The sequence below is a fragment of the Myotis myotis genome, unplaced genomic scaffold, assembly GCF_014108235.1.
Source record: "Myotis myotis isolate mMyoMyo1 unplaced genomic scaffold, mMyoMyo1.p scaffold_m19_p_6, whole genome shotgun sequence".
Lineage (NCBI taxonomy): Eukaryota > Metazoa > Chordata > Mammalia > Chiroptera > Vespertilionidae > Myotis > Myotis myotis.
The window spans coordinates 75,989,654-76,016,209 of NW_023416368.1; the positions used below are offsets into that span (position 1 = coordinate 75,989,654).

Below are 26,556 nucleotides of genomic sequence, written 5' to 3' on the forward strand. Positions count from 1 at the left end.
TGTGAATGCATGACATGAAGAACTGGTTACAGCCCTAGCCGGTTTGGCTCAGTGGATGGAGCGTCGGCCTGCGGACTGAATGGTCCCGGGTTCGATTCCGGCCAAGGGTGTGTACCTTGGTTGTGGGCACATCCCCGGTGGGGGGTGTGCAGGAGGCAGCTGACTGGTGCTTCTCTCTCATCGATGTTTCTAGCTCTTTATTTCTCTCCCTTCCTCTCTGTAAAAAATCAAAATATATTTAAAAAAAAAAAAGAACTGGTTACAGTTTCTGCTCTGCAAATGAATAGGCCCAGAAAGATGGAAGAGACTGGTGAAGGGACATAAAACTTGTGCTTGTTGAGAACAAGTTCGGTTGTGGTAACCGACCTAATATACACTGTGTATCTAAAACAGAAAACTACTTGGGAAGCATGAAAACACGCTTCTTATGCCTGTGATAGCCTCCATGAATGTTGGTATAATTGTAAATAATGTCAAACTCCATTTTCTAGCAATTATTAATTATATAAGGGAATTGTGTCTGCAGTGGCCCTGTCTTGTCAGTCATTTCTAGTGACCTGTTCACGTCTCTCAGGAGTACATTTGTTGAAGAGTTCCTTATGATTAGTTATGTTTTATGGAAGCGAGCACACATCCACCACAACATTTAAGCACAGGACCATTAGTCTACACTTTTAATAAATGTACCAATTAAGAAAAAATAATTCAACCCCAAGGACAGTGGAAACTGAGTCCTAACCTTCCCCGGTTGGGGCTCCATCCCCATTCCCTCTAATAAACTCCCCTCTTGCTCGCCGCGTCCGCCTGTTTCCTTGAGCTACTCCAATCTTAGTCTTAAACAATGAACTGGCATTAAAATAAATGGCAAACAGAAAAGAACGTTACCCGAATAATAGTTCCATTTCTACTGTGTGCCCAACAGTGGACTCGTCACATTTATACTAACTTTCAACATGTAAGATATGGCACGATTTTTGCTATTTTACAGATGAAAGTTTAGAATAGATAACTTGAGATGGGCCTTGAGAACATTATGCTAAGTGAAATAAGTCAGAAAAAAGCTAAGAACCATATGATTTCACTCATATGTGGGATATAAAACTGAAACTCGTGAACACAAACAGAATGGTGGTTGCCAGAGGGGAGGGGGGGGGGGAATGGGGTCCTAATATATGGTGACAGAAGAGTTGACTCTGGGTGGTGGGCACATGGTACAACATACAGATCTTATAATAGAAACCCACACCTAAAACCTATATGTTCACGTTGACAAGTGTCACCCCAAACAATTTAATAGAGTAGATAAATTGCTCCCCACCACAGTTTAATGGACAACCTAGGATTTGAACCCATGTAACCTATTCCAGAGCCCATACCCTTAACTGCAACATTATCCTTCCCAAACACATTTTTGTAAATATTTTGGAGCCGATTTCATTGGTAATACTATCAACCACTAACATTGGCCACTTGAGCTTACCTGGTTAAGTCCAAGCAGGAACTGTCAGGAGCCCGTGTTCAGTAAAACGCCCACTTCTACAGCCTTGTGCAACTTCCTCAAGGCTCTCTGGTTCCAGGACAAATTACAACAAGATGGACAGTTGGAAGACTGGGAACATGGCAGTCAAAACTCCAGACCCAAGTAGGCATTCCCACCCTATATGACACATCTACCCGCCTCACCTGCGCAAACCTACCTAATCGATTGCCAACACTACTTGCAGGTATCAGACTTTTGGGTCCCACACGCTTAGGATTGTCAGTGTGACCCAAACTCCCAACCACAGAGCCTAGGACAGGTGCCCCCCCCCGCCCCCCCCATTCAGCTTGCCCCAGTTTCCTGTCTTCTTTCCGATTTCTACCATCTGCGACACCCGACTCATGCTCTCTCCGAGGATGGCTTTGATCGCATAGCCAAGCAGCAGTCGGAGCCACAGACACCAAAGGACTGAGCTCTGACAGTTGAGAAGCACCAACTAGACGTAGGTACTTTCAGTGACTCCTCGAATCTCAACAAAGCGACCTCTAGACCAACCCAGGCCACTCCAGGCCAGCCCTGTCCTCTGTGCATTGGAACACATGCACACAAGCTCCCCTGCACTCGCCACATCCACATGTTTTATTTATTTATTTTTTATATATATGTTATTGATTTTTTACACAGAGGAAGGGAGAGGGATAGAAATAGAAACATTGACAAGAGAGAAACATCGATCAGCTGCCTCCTGACACTCCCTACTGGGGATGTGCCCGCAACGAAGGTACATGCCCTTGACCGGAATCGAACCTGGGACCCTTCAGTCCGCAGGCCGACGCTCTATCCACTGAGCCAAACCAGTCAGGGCCACACGTTTTAAAATTACCATGAAAAATTAAAGGTGGCATATATGCTACATGCCATCCCACATCCCACTCACACCAGTTAAATGACCCCTGGATTCCTCTCTGACTGACTGAGTCATCACAGAAGCAGGCGCAGGGCAGGCAGCTGGGTCCGTGCCTGTGTGCAGCGGCACCTGGGTTTAGGAATGCAGGCTGCTCCAGGCTGTGCTCTGGCGGCGCCCCGGAACCAGCAGGCACCTTCTCTCAGGTCACTCTCTGTCCTTGCAGAGGAAACCACAAAAGACCACCACGCTGCTTGAGTTAGTCTCCATGTATTTTATTTTTTTTACAAAAATCCCATGTCAGACCATTGTGCTCATGACTAGAAAGGGTGGGCGGATAGACACGGCATGGATAGCAGAGAGCTCCCCCTTCTAAGTGTCATCATCTCAAACCAGGAGCTTGTGAGCACACAGGCAGGCAACTACTGAAGGGGTTACCCTCCCGCACAGATGGGCCCTCAGCCCTGTGTGCAGGCCCCGGCTGGAAGTGCGCCCACAGCCGACAGAGCCTGGCCAGGTGCCCAGCACAGAATGGCTGCCGAGCACCTTGGGAGGCCCTCACTCAGGATTCCCCTCACGGAGAAAAGCAAACCGCTACCTGGAGAGCAAGATGTCCTGGGCCCTGGGTGTTACCTTCAACAGCCAAGGAAACCCACGTGGATCTTCAGAGCTGTTCCGTGTTCCAGGTGAGTCACAGGTGGTGCAGGTGACATCGGGCTTCCCAAGGTAACGATCAGCACCAAAGGCCGCCTAAGCACAGAGCGCGCCCCCTCCCCCCCAAGCCACGTGGCAAAACCCAGCAGCCAAGCTCCAGGAGCACCTGACCCACAATCCAGAAGATCCGCCTGCCCTGCTGCTTGCTGCTGAGGAGTGTCTAACAACACGGCTGTTTTCTTAGTGTCCACCAGAGCCTGCTGTGGGGTCCTTCATGTCAGTGTCCATCCAGGTCCCAATAGAGCATCCTTGTTTGAAACTCTGGCATCACAACCTTGCCTACAGCACACGCTGACATTCTCCATGATCTCAGCCCGTTCGGCTACCCCTGGATCCACCAACAGCCTTCGGGGACCCAACGATCTGGCTCCTCTGGAGGGGATCCTAACACAGACGGCTCGTTTCCCACCACGTCCCACTGAAGGGCAGTATATTAGTTCCTCACATTGAAATAAACAAGATAAAAATAGCAGCCACATACATAGCTCGACACACCACACTCTTTGGCTTCCCGAGGGAAGAAGGCTACTGCTAAAAAGAATACAGTCAGAAGTCAAGGAAAGGACGCTAGAAAGTTAGGATGCTGGGAGTCTGGACCCTTTGCTGGGTTGCTGAGCAGTGTAACTCAATCTCCTAGGCAGCCGCCTTGGCAGGAGGGCCACGAGAAGATGCCGCTGCGGACCTGGAGGACACCACCCGCCCTGGGAGCAGCCCTGGTCCTGCTTGCCCGCGGAGAGGCCACTTAGGTCAAGCTAGCCCTACGGTCGGGTGTATCTACAGGACAGAGCCTGGCTTCAAAACGATACTTGAAGAGAACCCACTGGTACAGGCAGGTCACAGGAGAATGTGCCCCCAAGAAATAGAAGCACAGGTGTCAAGGTCTGGGGAAGACGGACCGGTTTAAGGCATGTGCATGACCAGGACAGACCTGAGCTTTTGTTCAGGTGCAGAAAACCAGCTACACTCAACTTCACTGGAATGAAGTGGGGTCCAGAAAAATGGCCAAAAGCATGGGCTGAATCCCTGCCAAATGCCACTAACACCCTCTTTGCTTATCCTACTGCCGTCACCACAAAAGAAAAATGAGCTTTTTCTATCTCAGCCCAGGGAATGGAAATTTAAACCCAAGGAAAGTGACAATGTGGGTGAAAATGCCTATGATATTTCAGTCAGAAGTCAAGGAAAGGGCGTTAGATCCTCCCATTGTTCTGGCACATACCAAACCTCGGGGTGTTGTGGAACAACCAGGCATTAGGGATCCAAAAACTACAGGTAACATACGGTGGAGGGGAAGGTGAATTTCACCCAGGTATTTATCCCAAGGCAGCTGCCTTGCGTAAGACTCACCGGCCAGCCGGGTGGGGGGCCAAAAGGATGCTTGCTTATTCCAAGTCACAGAGAGAAGGCCCACCTGCAAACCACTTCAGACCACACCTGGGAGGGCAGCCCGCCAGTTCTGTTCTCTTACACAGGAGACAACCCTCAGGAAAGCCTGAAGCCAAAACACATTTATAAAAGGGGGGCGGACAAAAGAGCCACTTGGAAGTGCTGCCTTGGGGTCCCTTCCTTCCTCCTTCCTCTGGTTCCAACATGGAAGAGAAGGAAAAAGCAGGGACAGTCCTGGAACAGCATGACCTCATCGTGACTCTACATACACCAGTGATCCAGCACAAGGAAGCTCAACTGTCCCCGAGATGCAGGTCCGCCCTCCCCAGGGACTCAAGGGAGAGGAGACAGGAGTCACGGAGCGCCGTTGGCAGTGCAAAGGGAGAAGGAACAAACCGACAGGTCTTATCTCATCCAGGGCCCATAAGAGGGCCAGCCGGCCCTTTTTTTGTTTCTGCACATCCTCTGGGGAGAATGGAGATGATCTTTAAGGATGAGCCAGATCCCTAAGGCCAGGATCCATCTCCACCAAAAGAGAGAACATCGGGAGCCTTGGTGGGTCCCTCACTTTGTGAGGCAGGCAGAAATTTCAAATTCCCCCCAAATATATATATGTATATGCATGTGAGTATGTGTGCGATATATATACATACACATACATATGTATATACACACACACACATATATATAAATAAGCCTCGAATGGCAAATCTGAAACATTTTCTTTTTAAATAATAATAATAGTTGTTACTGGATTTAAAAACCACAAACCAGCTGTCCTGGGCTTATGACCTGTGTGAGTGACTCTCCAGAGCCCCCATGTCCTCAGTGTAAGCTATCAGTGCCCTGTGCAGGGAGTCCCAGTGTCCTCTGTCCGGGTTCCAGGCCCAGCGTGGCAGCTTCAAGAGAAAGGCAACTATTTCCTTTCCACTCTTCCCGCCGCCTCTCCCAGCAGAGGGTCTGGGCCACCCACCCAGTGGATGTGCCTGGGGTCCTTCCACGTCTAGGAGCCACCTCCCTCCCTCTGCTCATCCTCTCCCCAAACCTGCAAGGCCCCTAGATGAACTTGAAGCACTTGGTCTTGTCATGGGGCAGGCGGGTCTTGAAGAGCACAGAGTCCACCCTGAACTGCGTGTACAGCAGGGGCATGTAGCCGTACACCTTGACAAAGAAGTTGATGCATTTGTGCCGCTCGTGAAAGTGGGAATCATCGTGGGACAGGGCCTGGGGGCATCCTGGGCATCGGAAAGTCCACCGTGAGGTCACCTTGGAACAGGGAAGAAGGAGCACAGTGAGGATCACAGGTGCCAACACTGAGAAACCCCACAGCTTAACAACCCGATGCGTCCACGTCCACAGGGAAGACACGGCCTCAGACAGCCACATGCGCTCAGAGGGAGTCAGGGCCAGTGCCCTGGTTGCCGCCTGCCACACACGTGGCTACAACACGTAAAGGGGCTCTTCCCAACGGCCTGTAATTAACAGGTATCAGGAGCTTTAAAATGGTCAGTGTTACCTGTTTAGTAACTGCGGCTAGTGTTCTTCTTGGCTGCCCAGAAAAATGTAGGTATAAAGTTGTTTCTCAATATCTTTAATAGCAAAATACTGGAAAATGACCCATCAAAAGGAAACTAGTTAAATAATTATAAAATACTACACAACCATAAAAAGTTTTTAAAATTACAAAAGACATGGGACCCTGGTCAGTTTTTCCCAGTGGTCAGAGCATCAGCCCACAAACTGAAAGGGTTCGATTCCTGGTCAAAGGCACCTATCTCGGTTGCAGGTTCAATCTCCAGCCCCAGTCAGGGTGCAAGCAGGAGGCAACGAATCAATGTGTCTCTAACACATCGGTGTTTCTCTCTCTTGCTCTCTCCCCCTCCCCCTTCCCTTCCACTCTCTCTAAAAATTAATGGGGAAAAATATCCTCACTCCTTGGGTGAGGATTTAAAAAAAAAAAAAAGAAAGAAAGGGGAGGGAAAAAGACATGGGAAAGTAGTCATATTACAGTTTAGTAGTTATTATTAGGAAATTTCAAGCAATTAGAAAAGTATGGAGAATAATGTAACAGCTTCACTATCAACAATGTGGCCGACCACATAACATAAAACCCCTCAGCACAGAATACCTGGCGGAAAAAAATAGGGTAAGATATATGTAAACCATCTCTTTAAATATATGCTTGAGCTTGTAATGAAAAATAAAATCCTTAGAGGCCAAAAGAATGGAAAGGCCTGAATGTAGTGAGGCAGCCAGGAGTGTGGGGTCTTTATCAGACTCAGGAGGCAGGAGTGTGAAGTCAGACAGGAGACTGTGTGAAGCTCTGGGACCCGCTGTACCCGGACGCTGTGTGGGATGAGGCAGCCACAGAGAGCGACAGGAAGGAAACGTTTTCTGCTCAGTCTCAGCTCTAAGCGGAGAAGGAGCAGCACTTCTGACCACTTTTAAGCACACGCTGGCCCTCACACACCGGAGGCTGGCATGTATGTTGCTGTGTGTCCTGAACAGTCCCAAGATGCTCACTTAGCTTACACGGGTCTCAAGTAGACCTGAGGGATGCAGGAGAAGGAAATGCAAATCCTCTCAGGTGCAAACTTAGACCTCAAAGAGACACAGGTAAAATCCCAAAGAATATAACCTCACAATCGAAAGTCACAAACGGCGCCCTAGCTGGTGTGGCCCAGCGACTAGAGCACCAGTCCAAGCATCGGGTTTGATTCCAGGTTAAAGGCATGTACCTGGGTTGTGGTTCACTCCCAGTTGGGGCACATGCGAGAAGCAACCAGTTGATGTGTCTCTCTCACATCAATGTTTCTCTCCTCCCTACCCCACCCCCAACTCTCTCTGAAAAGCAATGGAAAACATATCCTCATGTGAGAATTAACAACAACAAAGTCACAAAGCCCTAATCAGTTTGGCTCAGTGGATAGAGCATCGGCCTGTGGACTGAAGGGTGGGTCTCAGGTTCGACTCCTGGTCAAGGGCTTGTACCTCGGTTGTAAGCTCAATCCCTGGCCCTGTCTGGGCGTGTGCAGAAGGTAACCAATCGATGTCTATCTGTCTGTCTGTCTGTCTGTCTCTCTCTCTCTCTCTCACATTGATGTTTCTCTGTCTCTCCCCTACCCTTCCACCCTCTAAAAATCAATGGAAAAATATTCTTGGGTGAGGATTAACAAGAAAAAAAGTCACAAGAATGGAAATGAGTCACATAAGGAAGAACAAACAACAGAATCAGATCCCAAAACACTGCAAAATAGCAGGATTATCAGAGTGACTGTAACTATAAATGTGTATAATATTACGATGCAATTTTGAAAGATTTCTCAAAGTTTAATGAAAGAAACAGGGACTATCAAAAAAGTCCTAACAGATATGAAAAGGAACCAAATATGAAAAGGAACCAAATAGAACAACAGAAATGAAAAGTATATTGAGTTAAATCAAACTCAATTGATGGGCAATAAGAAAATGTTAGTGATGAAAAGTATAATAAAATTATTATATGGAATATATGGAAAATACTGACAAAAAGCTTTAAAAATATGAAAGCAAGATTAAGAGACATGGAGAAGTGACACTGTATGATTCCATTTATATAAAATTTAAAATGGCAAAGTGATCTTGGAACAGAAAAAAGACAATGACTTCCTCCCCTTCTCCCAGCTGAACTCCTTCCTGCTCGGAGCTGCACTCTGCCCCTGGGGCCCAGCGTGCTCTTTACCTGCCCCACCCCAGTGGAGGGGTGTGGAGGACCCTCCCATTCTCATGATGACTGCCCACTCACCCTCAGAGAGCCCTCTGCCTCTGGCAGTCCTGCTCTGTGTATGCTTGAGGTTGGGAAGTTTAGGTTCAGAAGTGAAAGCTCAGGGCCACCAGAGGGCAGACCCAGAAAGCTGGTAGGACCTGTACCAATCGGGCCAGGACAGCAGAACAGAACTTGCCACTGTGCCCACAGCAGAACACACATATCTCCCCCTCCCACCCTCTGTGCTGGGCTTTAAGGGGGCCTTGGAATCTTTCACCTGCTCTGCCCGGTTCTGGTCAAGCTCACTTGTGGAACTCGTTTTGTACTTAACCCTGTTGACCAATGGCCAAGCATTGGCTTAAAGGCATCTCCTGGGTTGCTCCTCTAACCTCTCCAGTTAGTGGGAATGTGGCTAAGGGAACTGTAGGGAATCGATCGGCCTGGGGTGCATATATGTCTGCTGCAGACCCTCCATGGCCCAGTAGTCCCTGCCAGTCCAGAGCCTCTCTACGGGCTTCCCTGGGGGAGCAGGTGTAACTGTCTGGCCTCATGCCCGAGTGTGGCCTGCGCCGCAGGTGTGGGCTAGTTACGCAGAGTCAGCTCCTCGTGCTCTCGTCAGGCTTTCTACCCCAGAGAGCCATGGAATGTGGTCCAAGAATGTGGGAACTGAGAGTTTAGGGCACACAGTTGCTCACATATGCTCTTGGTTACACTTTACATTATTCTACTACATTATCATTCTAGCAAAAACTAAGGAAATCCAAAAAAAGGATAGACGAGTAATATGGTGTATCAACACTGGTTCCTTCACTGGGACCAGTGGACCACACCGAGATAAGATGCTCATAACAAGGTAACTGCATGGAGTAGGTGGGAATTCTGTACTAGCTTCACAACCGTCTGTAAATCTAAATCTACTTTAACACAAAAAGGTTTATCTTACAAGTAAGCCACAGTGTTTAGGGATGGATGCTTAGGTGACAAAAGCATAAAGGAAAACAATGGTGTGAGCACCACTGAAGGCATGATAGTGACTTTATTAGTGTCCTAGGGCCGCTAAAACAAATGACCACAAACCTAGAGACTTAGAAACAAACGTTTATCCTCTCACAGTCCTGGATGCTACAAGTCTGAAGTCGAGGTGTCCATCCTCTCAGAAGGCTTGGGGAACAGCCTGTTCCCTGCCCCCTCAGTTCTGGTCTTGCCAGTGATCCTCGGCTTGCAATATGATAATGTTATTGCCCACAGCCATTATAGCGCGCATTAGGTCTCCATGGCTTATTTACTACTCATTCTAAGTCTGTACCTAAACATCATTAATCTTACCCCCCAAATCCTTATTCTGCATAAAGCCTACTTATAGTCTAGATCTTTTTCCTCCTGGAAAATGTAACATTACAATATTCAAAGCAGCAATTGCTCTAAGAACATTAACTCCCTGTTCTTTAGGTAGTATTGTTAAGATATTAACATTATTAAAAGAACACTGCTAATCATAAAACCAACCAACCTTTCTAATTTTTTTGTTTGTTTTTTTGTGTGGTTTTTTCATTAATTCTCAACCAAGGATATTTTTCCACTGATTTTTAGAGAGAGAGTGGGAGCGAAAGGGAGAGAAACATTGATGTGAGAGAGACACATCGATTGGTTGCCTCCTGCACACACCCCAACAAGGGCTGAGGAACCTGCAACCAAGGTACGTGCCCTTGACTGGAATTGAACCCGGGACCCTTCAGTCTGTGGGTCAACACTCTATCTACTGAGCCAAACTGGCTAGGGCCAACCTTTCTAATTTTAACAAGGGAGAGAACAGTTCAACAGTGTACTTTTGAAGTATTTAATACAAAAAGAAATTACTATTTTAGAATACAAAATAGTACATATACCTGATGCTATTGAAAGTAGGTAAGTTAAAAATAGTGCTAACTGGTTCTATACTATAAAGTGCATAACTGGACTCAGAATTTGAATAAATTAACTCAAAATTTGAAGGCATTCTTAATTTATTGGGCCTTTGATTTTAAAAAGTTCACCCTGGCCGAAACCGGTTTGGCTCAGTGGATAAGAGTGTTGACCCACAGACTGAAGGGTCCCGGGTTCAATTCCGGTCAAGGGCATGTACCTTGGTAGCGGGCACATCCCCAGTAGGAGGTGTGCAGGAGGCAGCTGACTGATGTTTCTCTCTCATCAATATTTCTAACTCTCTCTCTCTCTCCCTTCCTCTCTGTAAAAAATCAATAAAATATATTTAAAAAAATAAAAAAATAAAAAGTTCACCCTGATCTTGAATTGAATTCCTCTAATATTCCCATACTAGAGGCCCAGTGCACAAAAATTTGTGCACTTCGGGGGGGTCTCTCAGCCCGGCATGTGCCCTCTCGCAGTCTGGGACCCCTCGAGAGATGTCCACCTGCTGGCTTAGGCCTGCCCCCTGGGAGATCAGGCCTAAGCTGGCAGTCAGACATCCCTCTGGTAGCCCGGCAGCCCTCGGAGGATGTCCACTTGCCAGCAGGGAGCAGGCCTAAGCTGCAGTCAGACATCCTTAGCGCTGTGCTGGCAGCCATCAGCCTGGCTTGTGGCTGAGCAGAGCTCCTCCTGTGGGAGCGCACTGACCACCAGGGGGCAGCTCCTGCATTGAGCATCTGCCCCCTGGTGGTCAGTGTGTGTCATAGTGACCAGTCATTCCTAGTCATTCTGCTGTTAGGGTCAATTTGCATATTACCCTTTTATTATATAGGAAGACTGAGAAAATTCACAGAGAATAATTACTTCTTAAGTTTTCACTTGGTAAGAGGCATGTATACCATGTGCAAATTATTTCCATCTCATTCACTACACTGAAGAGATTTGGCCAGTGTTTAATTAGTCTAATAATATAGACAAACACACTTTGATGAAGGTGAAAAATTCATCATGTCTGTAAGAGTTTCAGGTGACACCTAATCACTCAGAGCCTGACTTTCATGGCTGTCTGACCTATGAGGGAGGTATAAATGGAAGCACACATCTTGGCTGATGTCCAGTCCCCAGCCACATAGGAAAGGAGAAGGAATAGAAAATTTCACCAATCACTAACTTCTTTCTAAGGCCTTGTCTCCCAAACCGTAGAGTTTGCAAAGAAATATGCTTTTCACTGTTTTATATCAGATCTATCACTGTACCTGGCAAACATACTACTTTTATGAAAATAACTGTGACTATTATCAGTCACAATTCTAAAAAACCCACACAATTGGATGCATTATTTTGCTAATTATTCTTTTGTGAGGCTTTAGCACAGTGGTTCTCAACCTGTGGGTCATGAACCCTTTGGCAGCCAAATGACCCTTTCACAGGGGTCACCTAAGACCATTCTGCATATCAGATATTTACATTACAATTCATAACAGTAGCAACATTACAGTTATGAAGTAGCAACAAAAATAATTTTATGGTTGGGTCACAACATGAGGAACTGTATTTAAAGGGCCAGAAGGTTGAAAACCACTGCTAGCAGAAGGCACTAGGATAGAAGAAACTATGGGGTTATCAGGAGAAAGTTATAACCCTGAGCCACACTTGGAAAAAGGCTTGCTAGGTATAAATGGATGCAGAAGGCCCCAAATGCTTTTCTATCTCTCTTTGGTGTGATTGTTTTACATAAACGTTTTTTTATTGTTGACAGTATTAAAATGTCCCCTCTTTCCACCCCCACCTAGCCCCCACTTGTTACCCTTTGTTGCATGGATCCAATGTCCTTTGATTATCACAATGCTTCCCACCAAAGATATGATTTATCGTTATTAGTACAGACTGCTGGTTATTTATATAAAACTTACCTTCAATATGTAAGAGTAAAATATTATATACTCATGGCAGTAATGATATCCATAAAGATAACTTATTATTTTGTAATATTAAATAATATGCCTTTTAAACAATAAAATAAGGCCTTAAGTAAATGTTTCTAAGGACATCAGGCTATGGCATGAATACTGACAGATGACAGAGCACAGTCATAAATACTGCTCATTTGAATTGACACACAGATTCTCTAGTATTAATCACTATGAAGGCCCTTCCTTACCAGGCCTCCCCTAGCCCTCACCAGGAGAGCTCTCACTCATCTGAACCTCCAGTGATGACAGAAAGGGTGATGAAAATGGTCTTTCTATGCGCTGAGCATGAAATTGGGATACTCTGATCAAATCTATTCAGCAACTCAAAGATAAAAACAAAACTCAAATTTCTAGAATTCTGACGGCACTTTTGTTCTTGTTTTAAACTAAATAACTTTTTTAGCAATTACTTATGTGCCAGGCATTATTCTTGGAGCTTCACATAATTTAACCCAGACATTCTTAAATCTGTGCCACAGGAGTCGCCTCCACTCTGACTTGGCAATCTGGGGAAACCTGTGGGCTCCACCTCAGAATGTTTTTAAATGCATAATATTAACTACATGCGATTACAAAGGAAACAAGTTATACTGAAATACAGTAATACATGTGTTCTTTTCTAGATCTAAATGCATTTGGTAGTTAATAGCAGTGATGATCACAAGTGACACTTTGAGATGCAACAGCAAATGTGATATGAAAATGTCTGAGTACTACTGGTGACAAATCACAATTACTGCAAAGGCTCTTATGAATTGTAGCTTGTTTCATAACTGATAAAAATTCCAGTTAGAAATTAGTAAAACTTAAAGATGTAACATTTTTCCCAACCAAGTTCCAAATCTTCTGAGTTCTATCTATTTTACCCTTTTTTTTTTTATTTTACCCTTAAGAGTGAAGAGCCACTGAATTAACAACTAATTTAAACTTCAGACAATCCTTTTTTGGTTGATGGTATCATTATCCCCATTTTACAGATGAGGACTCTGAGGTACGGTTATATGCCGCACTACTGCAAACTAAGTGAATTCAGTATTCATGCACCCCAGACCCATCAGTAGTGGAACCCTCACCTTGATAGGGGGTTTCCGAGTAATGTGGGAGACAAGGAAGTTCATGGCAATGTCCTCACAGTTGATGTATTCATCCACCATATCTCGGATGGCCTGGGGCATCACATAAGAATACAGGTAGGCATAGTACTGTCAGGGAAAGAAAAAGAATCACACTCTGTTAGAGGCCATACTTCTTTGGCTTTCCCCAAAAATATGAGCAGATGCCCTGGTCAGTGTTGACTAAGTTGTTGGAGTGTCAGCCTATGCACCAAAGGGTCAAGAGTTTGATTTCCTGATCAAGGGCACGTACCTGGGTTGCAGGTTCGATCCCAGCCCTGTCAGGGCACGTGCAGGAGAAAACCAAGCAATGTGTCTCTCTCACATCAATGTTTCTCTCTCTCTTTATCTATCTATCCCCCCTCCCTCCTCTCATCCACTCTCTGAAAAATCAATGGGAAAATATATCCTCCAGTGAGGATTAACAACCACAACAGTGTACACCTAGGGGCTGTTAGGAAGTGGGAGAAAAGAGGTAGCCATCACCGGCATTTAAGGAGTTGGGGCCAGGGTGGCTTAGCATCCTGCACAGCAGATCTTCTGCAATGAATAATGACCCCTTCCAAGCTGCCATTATCACCCCCTTAGAGAATCGCAATTTCATTTAATTTCCTTAGTACCTCAGTGATTTTACAACAATCTAAAAATTTGTCAAATCAGGTCAGACACTGGTTCAGCTGAACAACATTCTCTCTGACAACAAAAGCCTGGCTATCTTCTCAGACTTCTCAGTAAGTCATTGAGCCATGAAATATCCAATCCCTCAGCGCCTCACATACGAAGTCTAGAATCTGATCACTTCTCACCACTGCCACTGGCCTCCCTGCTCCAAGTCACCATCATTTCTTGGCTGGATTACTCATATTGTCTAAATGGTCTCCCTGCTGGGCCTGCCTGGCATGGCTCAGTGGTTGAACCTTGACCTATGAACCAGGAGGTCATGGTTCAATTCCTGGTCAGGTCATATGCCCAGGTTGCAGGCTCAATCAATGATTCTCTCTCATCATTGATGTTTCTATCTCTCTCCCCCTCTCCCTTCCTTTCTGAAATCAATAAAAATATATTTTAAAAAAATAAAAACTAAATGGTCTCTCTGATGCCATATTTTCTTCCCTACAGTCCATTCTCAGCACAGCAGAGTGATCGTGTTAAAATCCAACTTAACATGACATGCTAAACCAGCGATTTTCAACCAGTATGCCACAAGCATTTTAAAACATGCAATACCTGACTATTTAGTCAGGGACACTTACCTCTTTTCCCTTAGACTGTCGAATAAAAAATTGACACCAACCAACACAACAATAGCCATCAGTGTTAATCAAAATTATACCTATTTTTTGTCAGATCAACAAAAAGGTTGAAAATCGCGGCTCTAAACTCCTCAATGGCTTCCCATCTCACTCAGACCAAAAGCCTAAGTTCTGAAATGTCCTGCAAGGCCCACAGAATGGTGTGCCAAAGCTGGCTCACGCCTGCTCATGAATGTTGACTGCTAAGTTTTCAGAAATGTTGTGAGACTATTTAGAAATTTTGTGAACTTGTTATGAAAAAATAGCTATTATTAAAAATATAATTGTATAAACTTAAATAACTATAATAATAAAAACCTAAAGCTCATCACTTAATTAAAAAATTGTTATATTTTACTATCATTAACTAAATTTCACTGTTATCTTGAGGTTGTCTATGTCTATCATATTTATATGGTGAAAAAACTATACAATGATGTGCAAATCCACATTTCTTCCCAACTCCATGTTTAGTGATTATGTCGATAACCTGAAATCAGCCATAGTAAGAATATTTACACTACAGGAATGGGCAAATGCTATAAAACAGGGTACATGTTAACTGTGATGTGTTGCAATATGGTGATAATGAATAAAGAGGTAAGGTGCTCAATAAAAGTGATTTATGTATTTTATTACATTAAATATGAAATCTATGTAATGAAAAACTGATCACACAATTTTTGTAGCATACAGTGGTTTGCTGGTTTGGTGGCTAAGTACTTAAGAGATGGTGAACTTAAAAGATGAGCCCTAGCTGGTTTGGCTCGGTGGACAGAGCATCGGCCTGAGAACTGAAGGGTACCAGATTCGATTCTGATCAAGGGCACATGCCGGGTTGTGGGCTCAAGCCCCAATAGGGGGCATGCAGGAGGCAGCCGATCAATGGCTCTCTCTCTCATTGATGTTTCTATCTTTCCCTCTCCTTCCGAAATCAATAAAAATATATTTTTTAGGGAAAAAAGATGAATTATACATTTTTCTTTTAGAAAAAGGCAGGTGATTAAGATATATTGACCCTTTAAATGCCAGTGGCTGCCATTATATGCTGATAAGAAAATGTATATTAACCACAACCCATATCATCAAGAGAAAGGTGAAATTATAACAAGAATTGCCTTTAAAAAACAGAGAAACCATTATGAAAACACTTGCTTAGCAGTATTTTCACAATTATCTAATTTTAATGCCAAAAATAACTTACGAAAATCTACAAAAATTTTCAGATGTATACGTTTTAAAAACACACAAAAAAAACCTTCTGTAACCTGTTTAAAAATCTCCTGAACAAAAAGTTGAAATGAAGTTGGAAACTACTCTTAAATACAATAATGTAACACCTCATTGGGTTTGCTAAAAAAACTGAATGGCGACATGGAAGATGGAAATTCTAGTCAATTTCAGCAACAAGCCACCAAATTAGTTGATGAGTATCATGACTTAGTAAGCCCAGCAATAAGGTATTCTTCCAGGGACAGTGATTAAAACCAAGTATCAAAAATATGCTTAATTTAGAAATAGATATCTGACTTGCCATAACATAGTGTCAAATCAAGATTTTCAAAAACAATAAGGCATATTCAATCACATTGCTGTCATGAAAATTTAAGAATTAAGTGAGAATACTTTGAAACTATTTCATCTTTATCTCAACCTTACAAAAATTTCTGTAAGTATGACAGTACACATTTATAAATATAACTCATAAATAAATATACATATTTGTGAGGTACAGGTTCAAAATTTCTATTGCTAGGCACTTACAATAAAAAAAAAACTTGATTGCTTCAATAGAGGGTATTATGCTAAGTGAAATAAGTCAGGCAAAGAAAGACAAACACCATCGGATTTCACTTATAAGTAGAATATAAAAAACAAAATAAACAAAACACAAACTGACTCATAGATACAGAGAGCAAACTGATGGCTGTCAGATGGAAGGAGTACTGGGGGCGGGGGGTGTGAAAAAGGAGAAGGGATTAAAAAGTACTGATTGGCAGTTACAAATAGTCCTGGGGATATAAAGTACAGCATAGGGAACATCATCAATAATATACTAACAATGTATGGTGTCAGGTGAGTACTAGACTTATGGGGGTGATCACTTAATACGTTATGTAAATCTCTAACCACTATGTTGTACACCAGAAACTAATATAATATTGAATGTCAACTGTAACTGAAAAAAAGACTGTTCCAGATTAGGGAATGACTACTTAATTGCTTTCCAGGATCACACAAGTAAGGCAAATACACAACATTGTAAAGAAATGGGTGTAAGAAAAATAGAGTCATGGAGAAAATAAGCACATACATGCCCAGGTACAGGAACAGCGGCTACGCAGCTCCAGCCAGTTGGTGTCAGGCAGAAACACTGCCCTGTGTGACCTGACTTTCATTTTCATTAAGGTCCCGATCTTTTTGTAAAGTAACATTCTATAAGCCACAGAAGGCTTGGGGGCTGCTAGTTTGTAAACTCTGCTCTAGATTTTCAAACAGAAAAAAAAAACCCAAAACCCTAAGTTTTATTAATTATTTATTACTTGAAAGTAAAGAGATCTGACTACTGTAACTTTTATAGAGCCATCAGAGAATTGAGAAGGCAGACTTTTCAGAAGACAAATTCTCAAGTTATTTATGAGCAGACACTGCTAAAAATCAGTGGCTCTTTCTCAGACAACCAGTGTGAAAATAAAAGACTCCTAGGTAGTTTTTCAGCCAGATGCTCTCTACTCCTCCTTGCAATCCACAGCCCAACCAAAGCCCATCCAAGTTTAGAAAATAAGCACAAGGGCAAGACTCAAGAATGGGATGAGCGTAACATATATACTTTAAAAAGAAAAATGAGCTGCAAGTTTAATGACTTCCTAGGCTGGTTCAAATGTCCCCAGCGAGATAACTTTCAAGGTCCTATTTGAGATGACTTGCAAGATGCCACCATCTGAGATATGAAATAAACGAGGAGCAAAAGAGTTGAGGGAATTGAAGGGGGTGGGAAATCACGGGCTTCTTGGAGGAAAATTCCGTTTGAAGGATCACAGGGACATATAGGGAATGACCTGGAAACAATTAAATATACAAGTACAGATCTCAAGGAAGGGCCAAGGCTGGAATATAGATAGAGAAATCATCAGCTTAGGTGTAAGGAAAGCCACAAGACCTTGTGAGTATGAGAGAATGTCTAAGGAAAACACAAAGTAAGAAGAGCACTAGATGAAGCTGGAACCCTGAGATACTTCAACATTTATGGGGAAGACAGTATGGTGGGTGGGTCTTCATAAGGGGAATGAGTCACCCAGAATGACCGACAGCATAGAACGGAGATTAGGATGACGGGCCAGGTACTAACATCCTGATGACTGTGAGGGAATGATTATGAGGCTGGGGGACAGTAGCAACAAGACAGATGCCATGAGCCTCCAATGAGATTTCATATGTCAGTTGAGAACTGTCGAGATATGTCATTGATAAGCAGTGATAAGTTCTCTACACCTTTCCTGATCCAAAGTATAAATCTGGGAGATGAGTAGCCTCAATCCTTGTCTGCAGAAAAAATACTTTTCTCCTTAGAGAAAAGTCAGGTTTCCATCAGGTCAAAGTGACAGAGGAGGTGTTCCATGGGTTGTAGGCGAGGTGGTTATCTGAGGATAGGGATTCTTCAGAGTCCAGAGGAAGGAACTGAGAGGGAAGGTACAGAGCAGCACTATCCAATGGAAATATAATGAGTCACACATGTAATTTTAAATTTTCCAGTAGCCACATTTTTAAAAGCAAAAAGAAACAGTAAAATTAATTAGCAATATATTTTACTTAATCCAATATATCCAAAATAAGTGCATTTCAGCATTCAGTCAATATAAAAAATTATTGAGATAGCTTGCCTTCTTTCATGCTAAGTTTTCAAAGTCTGGTGTGTACTTTACACTACAGCACATCTCAACGTTTGAGCACCAGCCACATTTCAAGTGCTCAACAGTCACAAGTGGCCAGTGGCTACTTTATAGAACAGATGAGAAATTGAGAGAAGATGAGTCAGGAGCAAAGAAACAAAAAAATAGAACAGTTTAGCAATAACAGTACAGGTGAGGAGTAATAACTGGAGGGGTTTGCATGTTGGATAATCAATGAAAATTGGGATGTGGAGGCATGAAGGTTACAAGCTCTAAGGAATCAAACAGAATACAGAGCCACAACAGATAGAGGCCTGTGGTGGGGCTTGGGAGAGCGGTGGCGAGCCTGAGTCAGAAGAGTGCCAGAGTTGCTCTAAGCATCTTGATTTCTGTCTTTAAAAACAGAAATAACTTATTTCTAGCAAAGAAGGGACATATGAAAAGCACTAGGAGAGATAAATTTAGGGCAGCATTACACTGCAACATAAAGGCTGAATTCTTAACAAGTTCATGCCATTCTTACCAAATCTTGTCTTACCTTGTGAAAGAAGGCAGCACCTGTCAGCACCATGGACAGCTCACAGGAGTAGTTGGAGTTGTAGAGCCAGGACTGATGAGGGATGTCCCACGCATGGTAACGGCCAGGGAAACCCACAATGCGGTCCCGTGCTTCTCTCCACACCCTCGAAAAGCACAAGTATATGTACACACCTAAGTACAAAGCTCTAAGATTATCAGAAACATTTAGGATTACTGCCTATATCTTGCAGGTTCTGGTTCTTAGGCTGTTCCTTCTTTTTGTTGTTGTTGTTTTTAATAACAAAATCGCAAGCCAAATAGGATAAAAACAAGTAATGAGCGACACATGCAGCTTCCTTAATAAGCACCAGCTTGTTTTTACTGCTTCTCTAATTCCTGGCAGCCAGCATCTCTCCCACCCTTACAGAAAGAACAAGCTGGAATAACATGGGATGCATAATATTCTGCTAAGAAGCAGAAAGAAGATATAAATGTCTACTCCTATTTACTTTTTATCTAAAAAGCTTTATTTTTAATGAGCATGCTACATTAGTACACTAGACATGTATGTATATAACTGATGTATATTGCATACTTAATTTTTCCTTTTCCTGAGTATACTATAAAAGAAGCTTAGAGACCACTGGTCTAAACACAGGAGACTGCTGCCTGGAGTAAGGTCCAACAGTCTTTCTTTTTTGCCTTTTTATTGAATTTACTAGGGTAACACTGGTTAATAAAACTGTACAGGTTAGCCCTAGCCAGTTTGGCTCGGTGGATAGAGCGTTGGCCTGAGGACTGAGGGGTCCCGGGTTCGATTCTGGTCAAGGGTATGTACCTCGGTTGCAGGCTTGGGCACTGGTCAGGGCATGTACAGGAGGCAACCAATCAATGTGTCTCTCTCACATCAATGTTTCTCTGTCTTTCCCTCTCTTTTCTACTCAATGGGAAAATATCCTCGGGTGAGAATTAAAAAAACACATAACTCTACAGGTTTCAGGTGCACAATTCTACAACACATCATCTGTACACTGTACTGTGTGTTCACCACCCCAAGTCAAGTCTCTGTAAGGTCCAACAGTCTTAATTCCTGATTTAAGCAGAACTGAGGGAGAGACCTACACCATAAAAAGTGGTCTACAGGACCATGTAAATAAAAGATTTCATAAATGCAATAAATAAATTGAAAATTCAATGTTTCCAGGATAAAATTTTACATCATCCCCAAATTTACAGGTAAAACGACAAACAGAATCAGTCCCCCAGTTTTCCAGGCTAAAATCCTAGAGCTGAAAGCACTTCTGCTCCACAGAACCCATCAGCCCTGCTTCGGGGTCCTGTAAACAATGAACCACTACTTCCCACTTTACCTCAGCCCAAAGAGAGCTTTAAACTGCTTGAGATGAGGGTGAGGGAAGGATTGAGGGGGTGAGGGGACACTGGGGGGATAAGGACACATTTGTAATATCTTATTCAGCCCTAACCGGTTTGGCTCAGTGGATAGAGCGCTGGCCTGCGGACTGAAGGGTCCCAGGTTCTATTCCGGTCAAGGGCATGTACCTTGGTTGCAGGCACATCCCCAGTAGGGGGTGTGCAGGAGGCAGCTGATCGATGTTTCTCTCTCATCGATGTTTCTAATTCTCTATCCCTCTCCCTTCCTCTATGTAAAAAAATCAATAAAATATATTTTTAAATAAATAAATAAAGTAATATCTTATTCAATAAAGGGGAAAAAAAATAAAAATAAAAAATAAAAATAAAATAAACTGCTTGAGAAAAGCCCTCATCACTTACATGGAAATTCAATTCCTAAAACACATTTGATTTCACTTCAAAACAATTCCTCTCCTATTAAATTTAAAAGCAACTAATCCAGTCCAACAGATAAGAAACCACACTTGTATCACCTGGGCTTTCTGCCATCTCCTGCCCAAGTCACTACCTCTATCCTAATTTAGAACCTAAAACTGTCTCCAAATTACTAATTTAAAAAGCTATAAGAAATTTCTGTAATATAATTTGACATATCCAGGATTTAAAGATGGCTAGTAAGTACACCAAATATTGACATATGTCAATATGTCAAAATTTGGTGTAACCAAATATTATATCAATACCCCTAAAAATTCTAATCTCATCCTAACCGGTTTGGCTCAGTGGATAGAGCATCAGCCTGAGGACTGAAAGGTCCCGGGTTCGAGTCCCATCAAGGGCATGTACCTTTGTTGCAGGCACATCCCCAGTAGGGGGTGTGCAGGAGGCAGCTGATCGATGTTTCTCTCTCATCGATGTTTCTAACTCTCTATCCCTCCCTTCCTCTCTGTAAAAAATCAATAAAATATATATTTTTTAAAATTCTAATCTCATCAAATGCCTATTGCTCTTACTATCTCTGAAATATCATCAGAAGAAAGGATTGGAAACTGAGTGTTTCAGTTATCTGATGTGGCTGATTTAAGTCTAAAATGTAGACAGTTCTTAATAAAGCAAAACCTCACTTGCTATGCAATATTAAAAGGTAACATACCTAATTAGTTAAAGGCTGTCAACCATGAGATGGCTGACCAAATGTTAATTTTCTATTAAATAATAAAGAAAAAAATCAACGTGGAAGCACTGACACAAGATAAACTTAAAGACTTAAATAAATTCCTGGGATGATGCATCAAGAGTTTTAGATAACACAGCCACAATACATATTTGAAAGTCAGATATTCAAAAATACTGATTATATATAATGCTACCAATTTACATTTGAAAGTGTTATACATAGTAAGTTCCTTAACATTATATTCAAACTTATGCTGCACTGAATATTTTTAATCTATATGCTATATCATAGATCATGCTTTGGCATACCTTCCCTTTGATGAATTATTCTTTAAATGTATTAAAAGGATAACAACTACCATACAAAATGAATGAAGTACTGACACATGCTACAAGATGAATGGACCTTGAAAACACTATGTTAAGTGAAAAAAAATCAGTTACAAAAGGGCATATATTTTGCCCTGGCCAGTGGGGCTCAGTTGAGATTTGGAGCATCATCTCATACACCAAAAAGTGGCAGGTTTAATTCCAGGTCAGGGCACATACCTAGGTTGCAGGTTTGATCCCCAGTCAGGGTGCGTACAGGAGGCAACTGATCAATGTTTCTCTCTCACATCAATATTTTTCTTTCTGTGCATGTATCTCTCTCTGTTCCTTCCTCTCTCTAAAATCAATTTTTTTAAAAAGAGCACATATTTTATAGTACCATTTATATGAAATGTCCACAAGAGATTAATGATTGCCTAGGCTTTAGAGGGGCTGGAAGGAAATGTTAATGGGGACAGCGTTTCTTTTGGTGGTAATGAAAATTTCTAAAATACACTATGGTGATGGTTGCACAACTTTGTAAATGTACTAAAAAATGTTGAATGGCATATTTAAATGAGTGAATGATATTCAATGAATGTTACCAAAAGTGAATTGCAAGATAAATGATCAAACACCTGGATGTCACAGTAACTGTCAAATTGCTTTAAAAGTTTTTAAATGCTTACCTTCAATTTTAAGCTTAACTCTCTGTGAACAGGCACTAAACTGTCCACGGGCCCATACACCAGTCCATGACACACTCTGAGTAGCTCTGATCTACTCCATTCTCTTTCCTATGCTCCCTCAAGTGATGGGAACATTATCTTGTTTGGGATATTAAGCCCAAACAAGAACTACTAAATTTTTTTTAAAAGGTGTTTGAGTGTAAGTTCTGGAATCAGACAAGCCTGTTAGAATTCTAGCTCTGCCACTTACTTTCTAGCTTCACGGTTTTGTTTTCTTGGATCTCAATTTACTCCTGGGTAACATGGAGATGACTACAACTTACACCAAGTTTTAGGAGGATGAATGAGATATGCCAACACATTCAACTAGTCTCTGGCACACAGTACAGATTCAACAAATGTCATTCATCAAAACCACCTCTTCTTCCTCCCCCTTTTTCCTCCTGGATCTTTGCATCCGATTCCATCGTTGCTCAAATCTTTCAGGCACCAGGATTCTGGCACTGTTCCATTGCCCCAGTAAACGGCAACATGTTTCTGCCTGCCTCATATTTCCTTTAGGGAACTAGCCTTTGCCTCCATTCTCAGTCTATATGGTTTTCAGTTAGAGCAGTGGTTCTCAACCTTCCTAATGCGCGACCCTTTAATACAGTTCCTCATGTTGTGGTGACCCCCAACCATTATTTTCGTTGCTACTTCATAACTGTAATTTTGCTACCGTTATGAATCGTAATGTAAATATCTGATATGCAGGATGTATTTTCATTGTTACAAATTGAACATAATTAAAGCATAGTGATTAATCACAAAAACAATATGTAATTATATATGTGTTTTCCGATGGTCTTAGGCAACCCCTGTGAAAGGGTCGTTCGACCCCCAAAGGGGTCGCGACCCACAGGTTGAGAACCACTGAGTTAGAGGATGATCTACTCCAGGAATAGGCAGGTAACCCTGTCCAGCCAATCACAGAATTCCATCTTCCTCGCTTCTGATGAAGAGCCTATATGAGAGCACAGGCAACACAGAGAAAAACAGAACCTAGAGATGAAGAGAAATGGAGTTCTCTGATCTCACCTATGACCCTGGATCCAGCTTGTCTTAAGACCCTTACTACCTTCTAAGGATTTCTCAGCCAGCTACTATCAGTCAAGAAATTCATTTGGCTGCTGATTCAGGTTGACTTGGTTATCTTCTTTCTTTTTTTTAAAATATATTTTATTGACTTTTTACAGAGAGAAAGGGAGAGGGACAGAGAGCCAGAAACATCGATGAGAGAGAAACATCGATAAGCTGCCTCCTGCACACCTCCTACTGGGGATGTGCCCGCAACCAAGGTACATGCCCTTGACTGGAATCGAACCTGGGACCTTTCAGTTCACAGGCCGACGCTCCATCCACTGAGCCAAACCGGCCAGGGCTATGTTTCTTTTTTAAAAATATATATTTTATTGATTTTAGAGAGGAAGGGAGAGGGAGAGAGAGAGAGAGAGAGAAACATCAATGATGCAAGAGAATCATTGATTGGCTGCCTCTTGCATGCCCCCTACTGGGGATCAAGCCCGCAACCAAGGCATGTGCCCTTGGCCGGAATCAAACCTGGGACCCTTTGGTCCACAAGCCAACACTCTATCCACTGAGCCAAACCAGCTAGGGCTGACTTGGTTATCTTTCACTTGCAAATGAAAATGTTTCTTGATTGAAAATCAGCTCCTCACCGAAACCCAAACATGATTTCATCATGCCGGAGATGAGCATCATCATCAATAGACAGGATGGCCTCTGTCTCAATTTCATTCCAGGGCAAGAATCGATTATTCAAACTGTTCTTCTCAGTACGGACCACCTGTAAAAAGGAAGGAAAAACACTAATGATCAATGCCACATTACAGAATGCAAAACCAAAACTGCCCTTAGGTCAAAGGAAACTGGCTAAATTTATTGAGAAATTTTGTCTGGTTACCTACCACTTGTATAATCTAGCATATGACTTTCAGGGATAAAAACTGCCTTATAATAATGAGGAGTACACATTTTAAGCCCTATTTATTTGCTAACTAATTTCCTGGTGAAACAAGCTAAAGCTGAGGATTATTTCACACATGTGATTAAACACATTCTAAGGAAATAAAAAATAACTTTCCCAAGAGAACACAAGGTGGCAGAGCCGAACTGAGATCTTATTCCCTGATCTGGAAAACCCCATTTTGCTCCTAAACTTTAAAACCAAACTCAGAAACCTCTTGAGTCTATGTCATTTCTGACCAATTTTAAGGCCTTTTTTGGTATTTAAAAAAACAGGATTTCCTATCTTACTGAGGTGAATTACTTCACCTGTGCAATTTCTACCTGCAACACTGAGTACACATACAAAAGCTTTTTCTTTCAAGGTGTACCTAAATTCAGTAAAACTAACAGTTTCTGTGTACACAGCAAATCCCAATGCAAGCAATCTCTATCCAAAGTGACCCATATGTGCAAAGCAGTATTTTCTTCATAAAACAAAGATTTGTGCCCAAACAGAACTACATTATAATTTTTAAAAATTATATTTAAGCCCTATGTCAGATAAGCATAGTTTACCACAATGTAAGTAAGTAGCTTTGTTATTCACCTTGTCCCATAATATGCAAATAAACAAGGATGACCATTCTTAGTCTTTGATAGCTCATCTTATTTTTATGGTATCTATTTCTAATTAATCCAACTAATGAAAAACCATAGTATTATTTTCAAAAACCAGAAACAAAGCGAGCTTCTTGGGAGGTGATCTTTTTAGAAAGCCAGGATGGGTCATCTTATTCTAAACAGAATGTTTTACCTGTACTGAGGATAACTTCTACCTACCATGATGAATGTAATTATATTCAGGGTCTAAAGGTTTACAAATGATTTCAAAGGTATTTCCATAACCTCACGAGTATTGTTTCTTCAGCTTAAAATATTCTTTCTCCTGTTTTTCTACCAAAATTATTCTCTCCCTGGAGACCCAGCTCAGAGGGTTCCTGTCACTACCCTCCCCTTGTCAAAATTAATCACTTCTATATTCTTAAAACAAAGCCCTCATACTTCAATTAATTCAATTAATGCATTCTAGCACACTCAGAATCCAATTAGTTGAGAGGGAGAAGGACCTCAGAGATCATCCGGTCCACCTCTCACTTTATACATGGACAATTAGCAAGTGACAGAGCGAGACTCTCCTACCTTCTAACTCCAAATTAGTCTTTTTCTGCTAATCATATATTTATAAATCTCGTTAAACCAAAGCCCCAAGGCAGATGCATTATTAATTTCTGTAGCGTCAAGAAAGAAAAATGCTGCTAAATAAGAAAGCTCATGAAATAGTTTATATGTTTACTTTATTAAAGAGCTTTTTAAGACTGCCTCAGCCCCAGATGAGTTTCTCTCAAGTCAAGACAAGGAAGAACCTGCAATAGATTTGCTACTCCATAGAACAGATGTCAGAGCTAAGCAACAGACACAGAAATCCATCTTGCCCTGCAGCCCATTTGACCAGTATAAAAACCCCTGAGCTTGTAGCCCAGAATCCCAGGCTCAGATACAGCAGTGACAGAACAAAGGCACTGAAGCCTGAATCAGGGGAAAGAGGAGGGGGAGACAGCCAAGTACACAGTGCAGTAGCTGCCAGGCTCCACTCTGCGGGGAATGGGAAGGTGGCCAGAAGTAGCAGAAGCCAAAAACCAAGCGTGGCAATGGTGAAACATCATCTATCTTAAGACACACCTGAGTTCAGAATGTTAAAATGTAAAATAACATCTACCTTAGAACCAATGGACTATGTACAGTAGTTGTTCACACAAACGCCCCCAACAAACTACCCTTGCTCAGATCATTCATTTTATTTCCATGCCTACTATTCACTTAAATACAGAACTGGAATTCTGCAGGTTCAGATGAACAAAGCTCCCCTCAACTCTAGCAATGAATAAACACAGCTTAAAATCCAGTAGAGAATACAGATACCTTAAAATGAAGAAAAAATGATTGAAAAATCCAATTCTTTCTATGCCACTTTCTATTAACAATTTTGTGGGAATCACCAGGAGGATTAGCTACAGCAAAAT

At 42.3% G+C, this 26,556-nt stretch overlaps 1 protein-coding gene across 6 annotated transcripts in view; it reads right to left on the bottom strand.

Moving 5' to 3' along the window:
• Positions 1–2,642: 2,642 nt before the first annotated feature.
• Positions 2,643–26,556, bottom strand: part of EXTL3 (exostosin like glycosyltransferase 3) — a 115,055-nt gene continuing 91,141 nt past the window's right edge. For 5 of the 6 annotated variants that reach the window (XM_036312390.1, XM_036312389.1, XM_036312392.1 and 2 more), the window contains 4 exons: positions 24,187–24,314; positions 18,940–19,084; positions 13,181–13,309; positions 2,643–5,750 (listed from right to left, as the gene is read on the bottom strand). In XM_036312390.1, coding sequence (XP_036168283.1) covers positions 5,541–5,750; positions 13,181–13,309; positions 18,940–19,084; positions 24,187–24,314 — 612 coding nt within the window. In that variant the 3' untranslated portion in view covers positions 2,643–5,540. The remainder of the gene's footprint in view (positions 5,751–13,180; positions 13,310–18,939; positions 19,085–24,186; positions 24,315–26,556) is intronic. The other variant, XM_036312394.1, reaches the window with a different exon arrangement.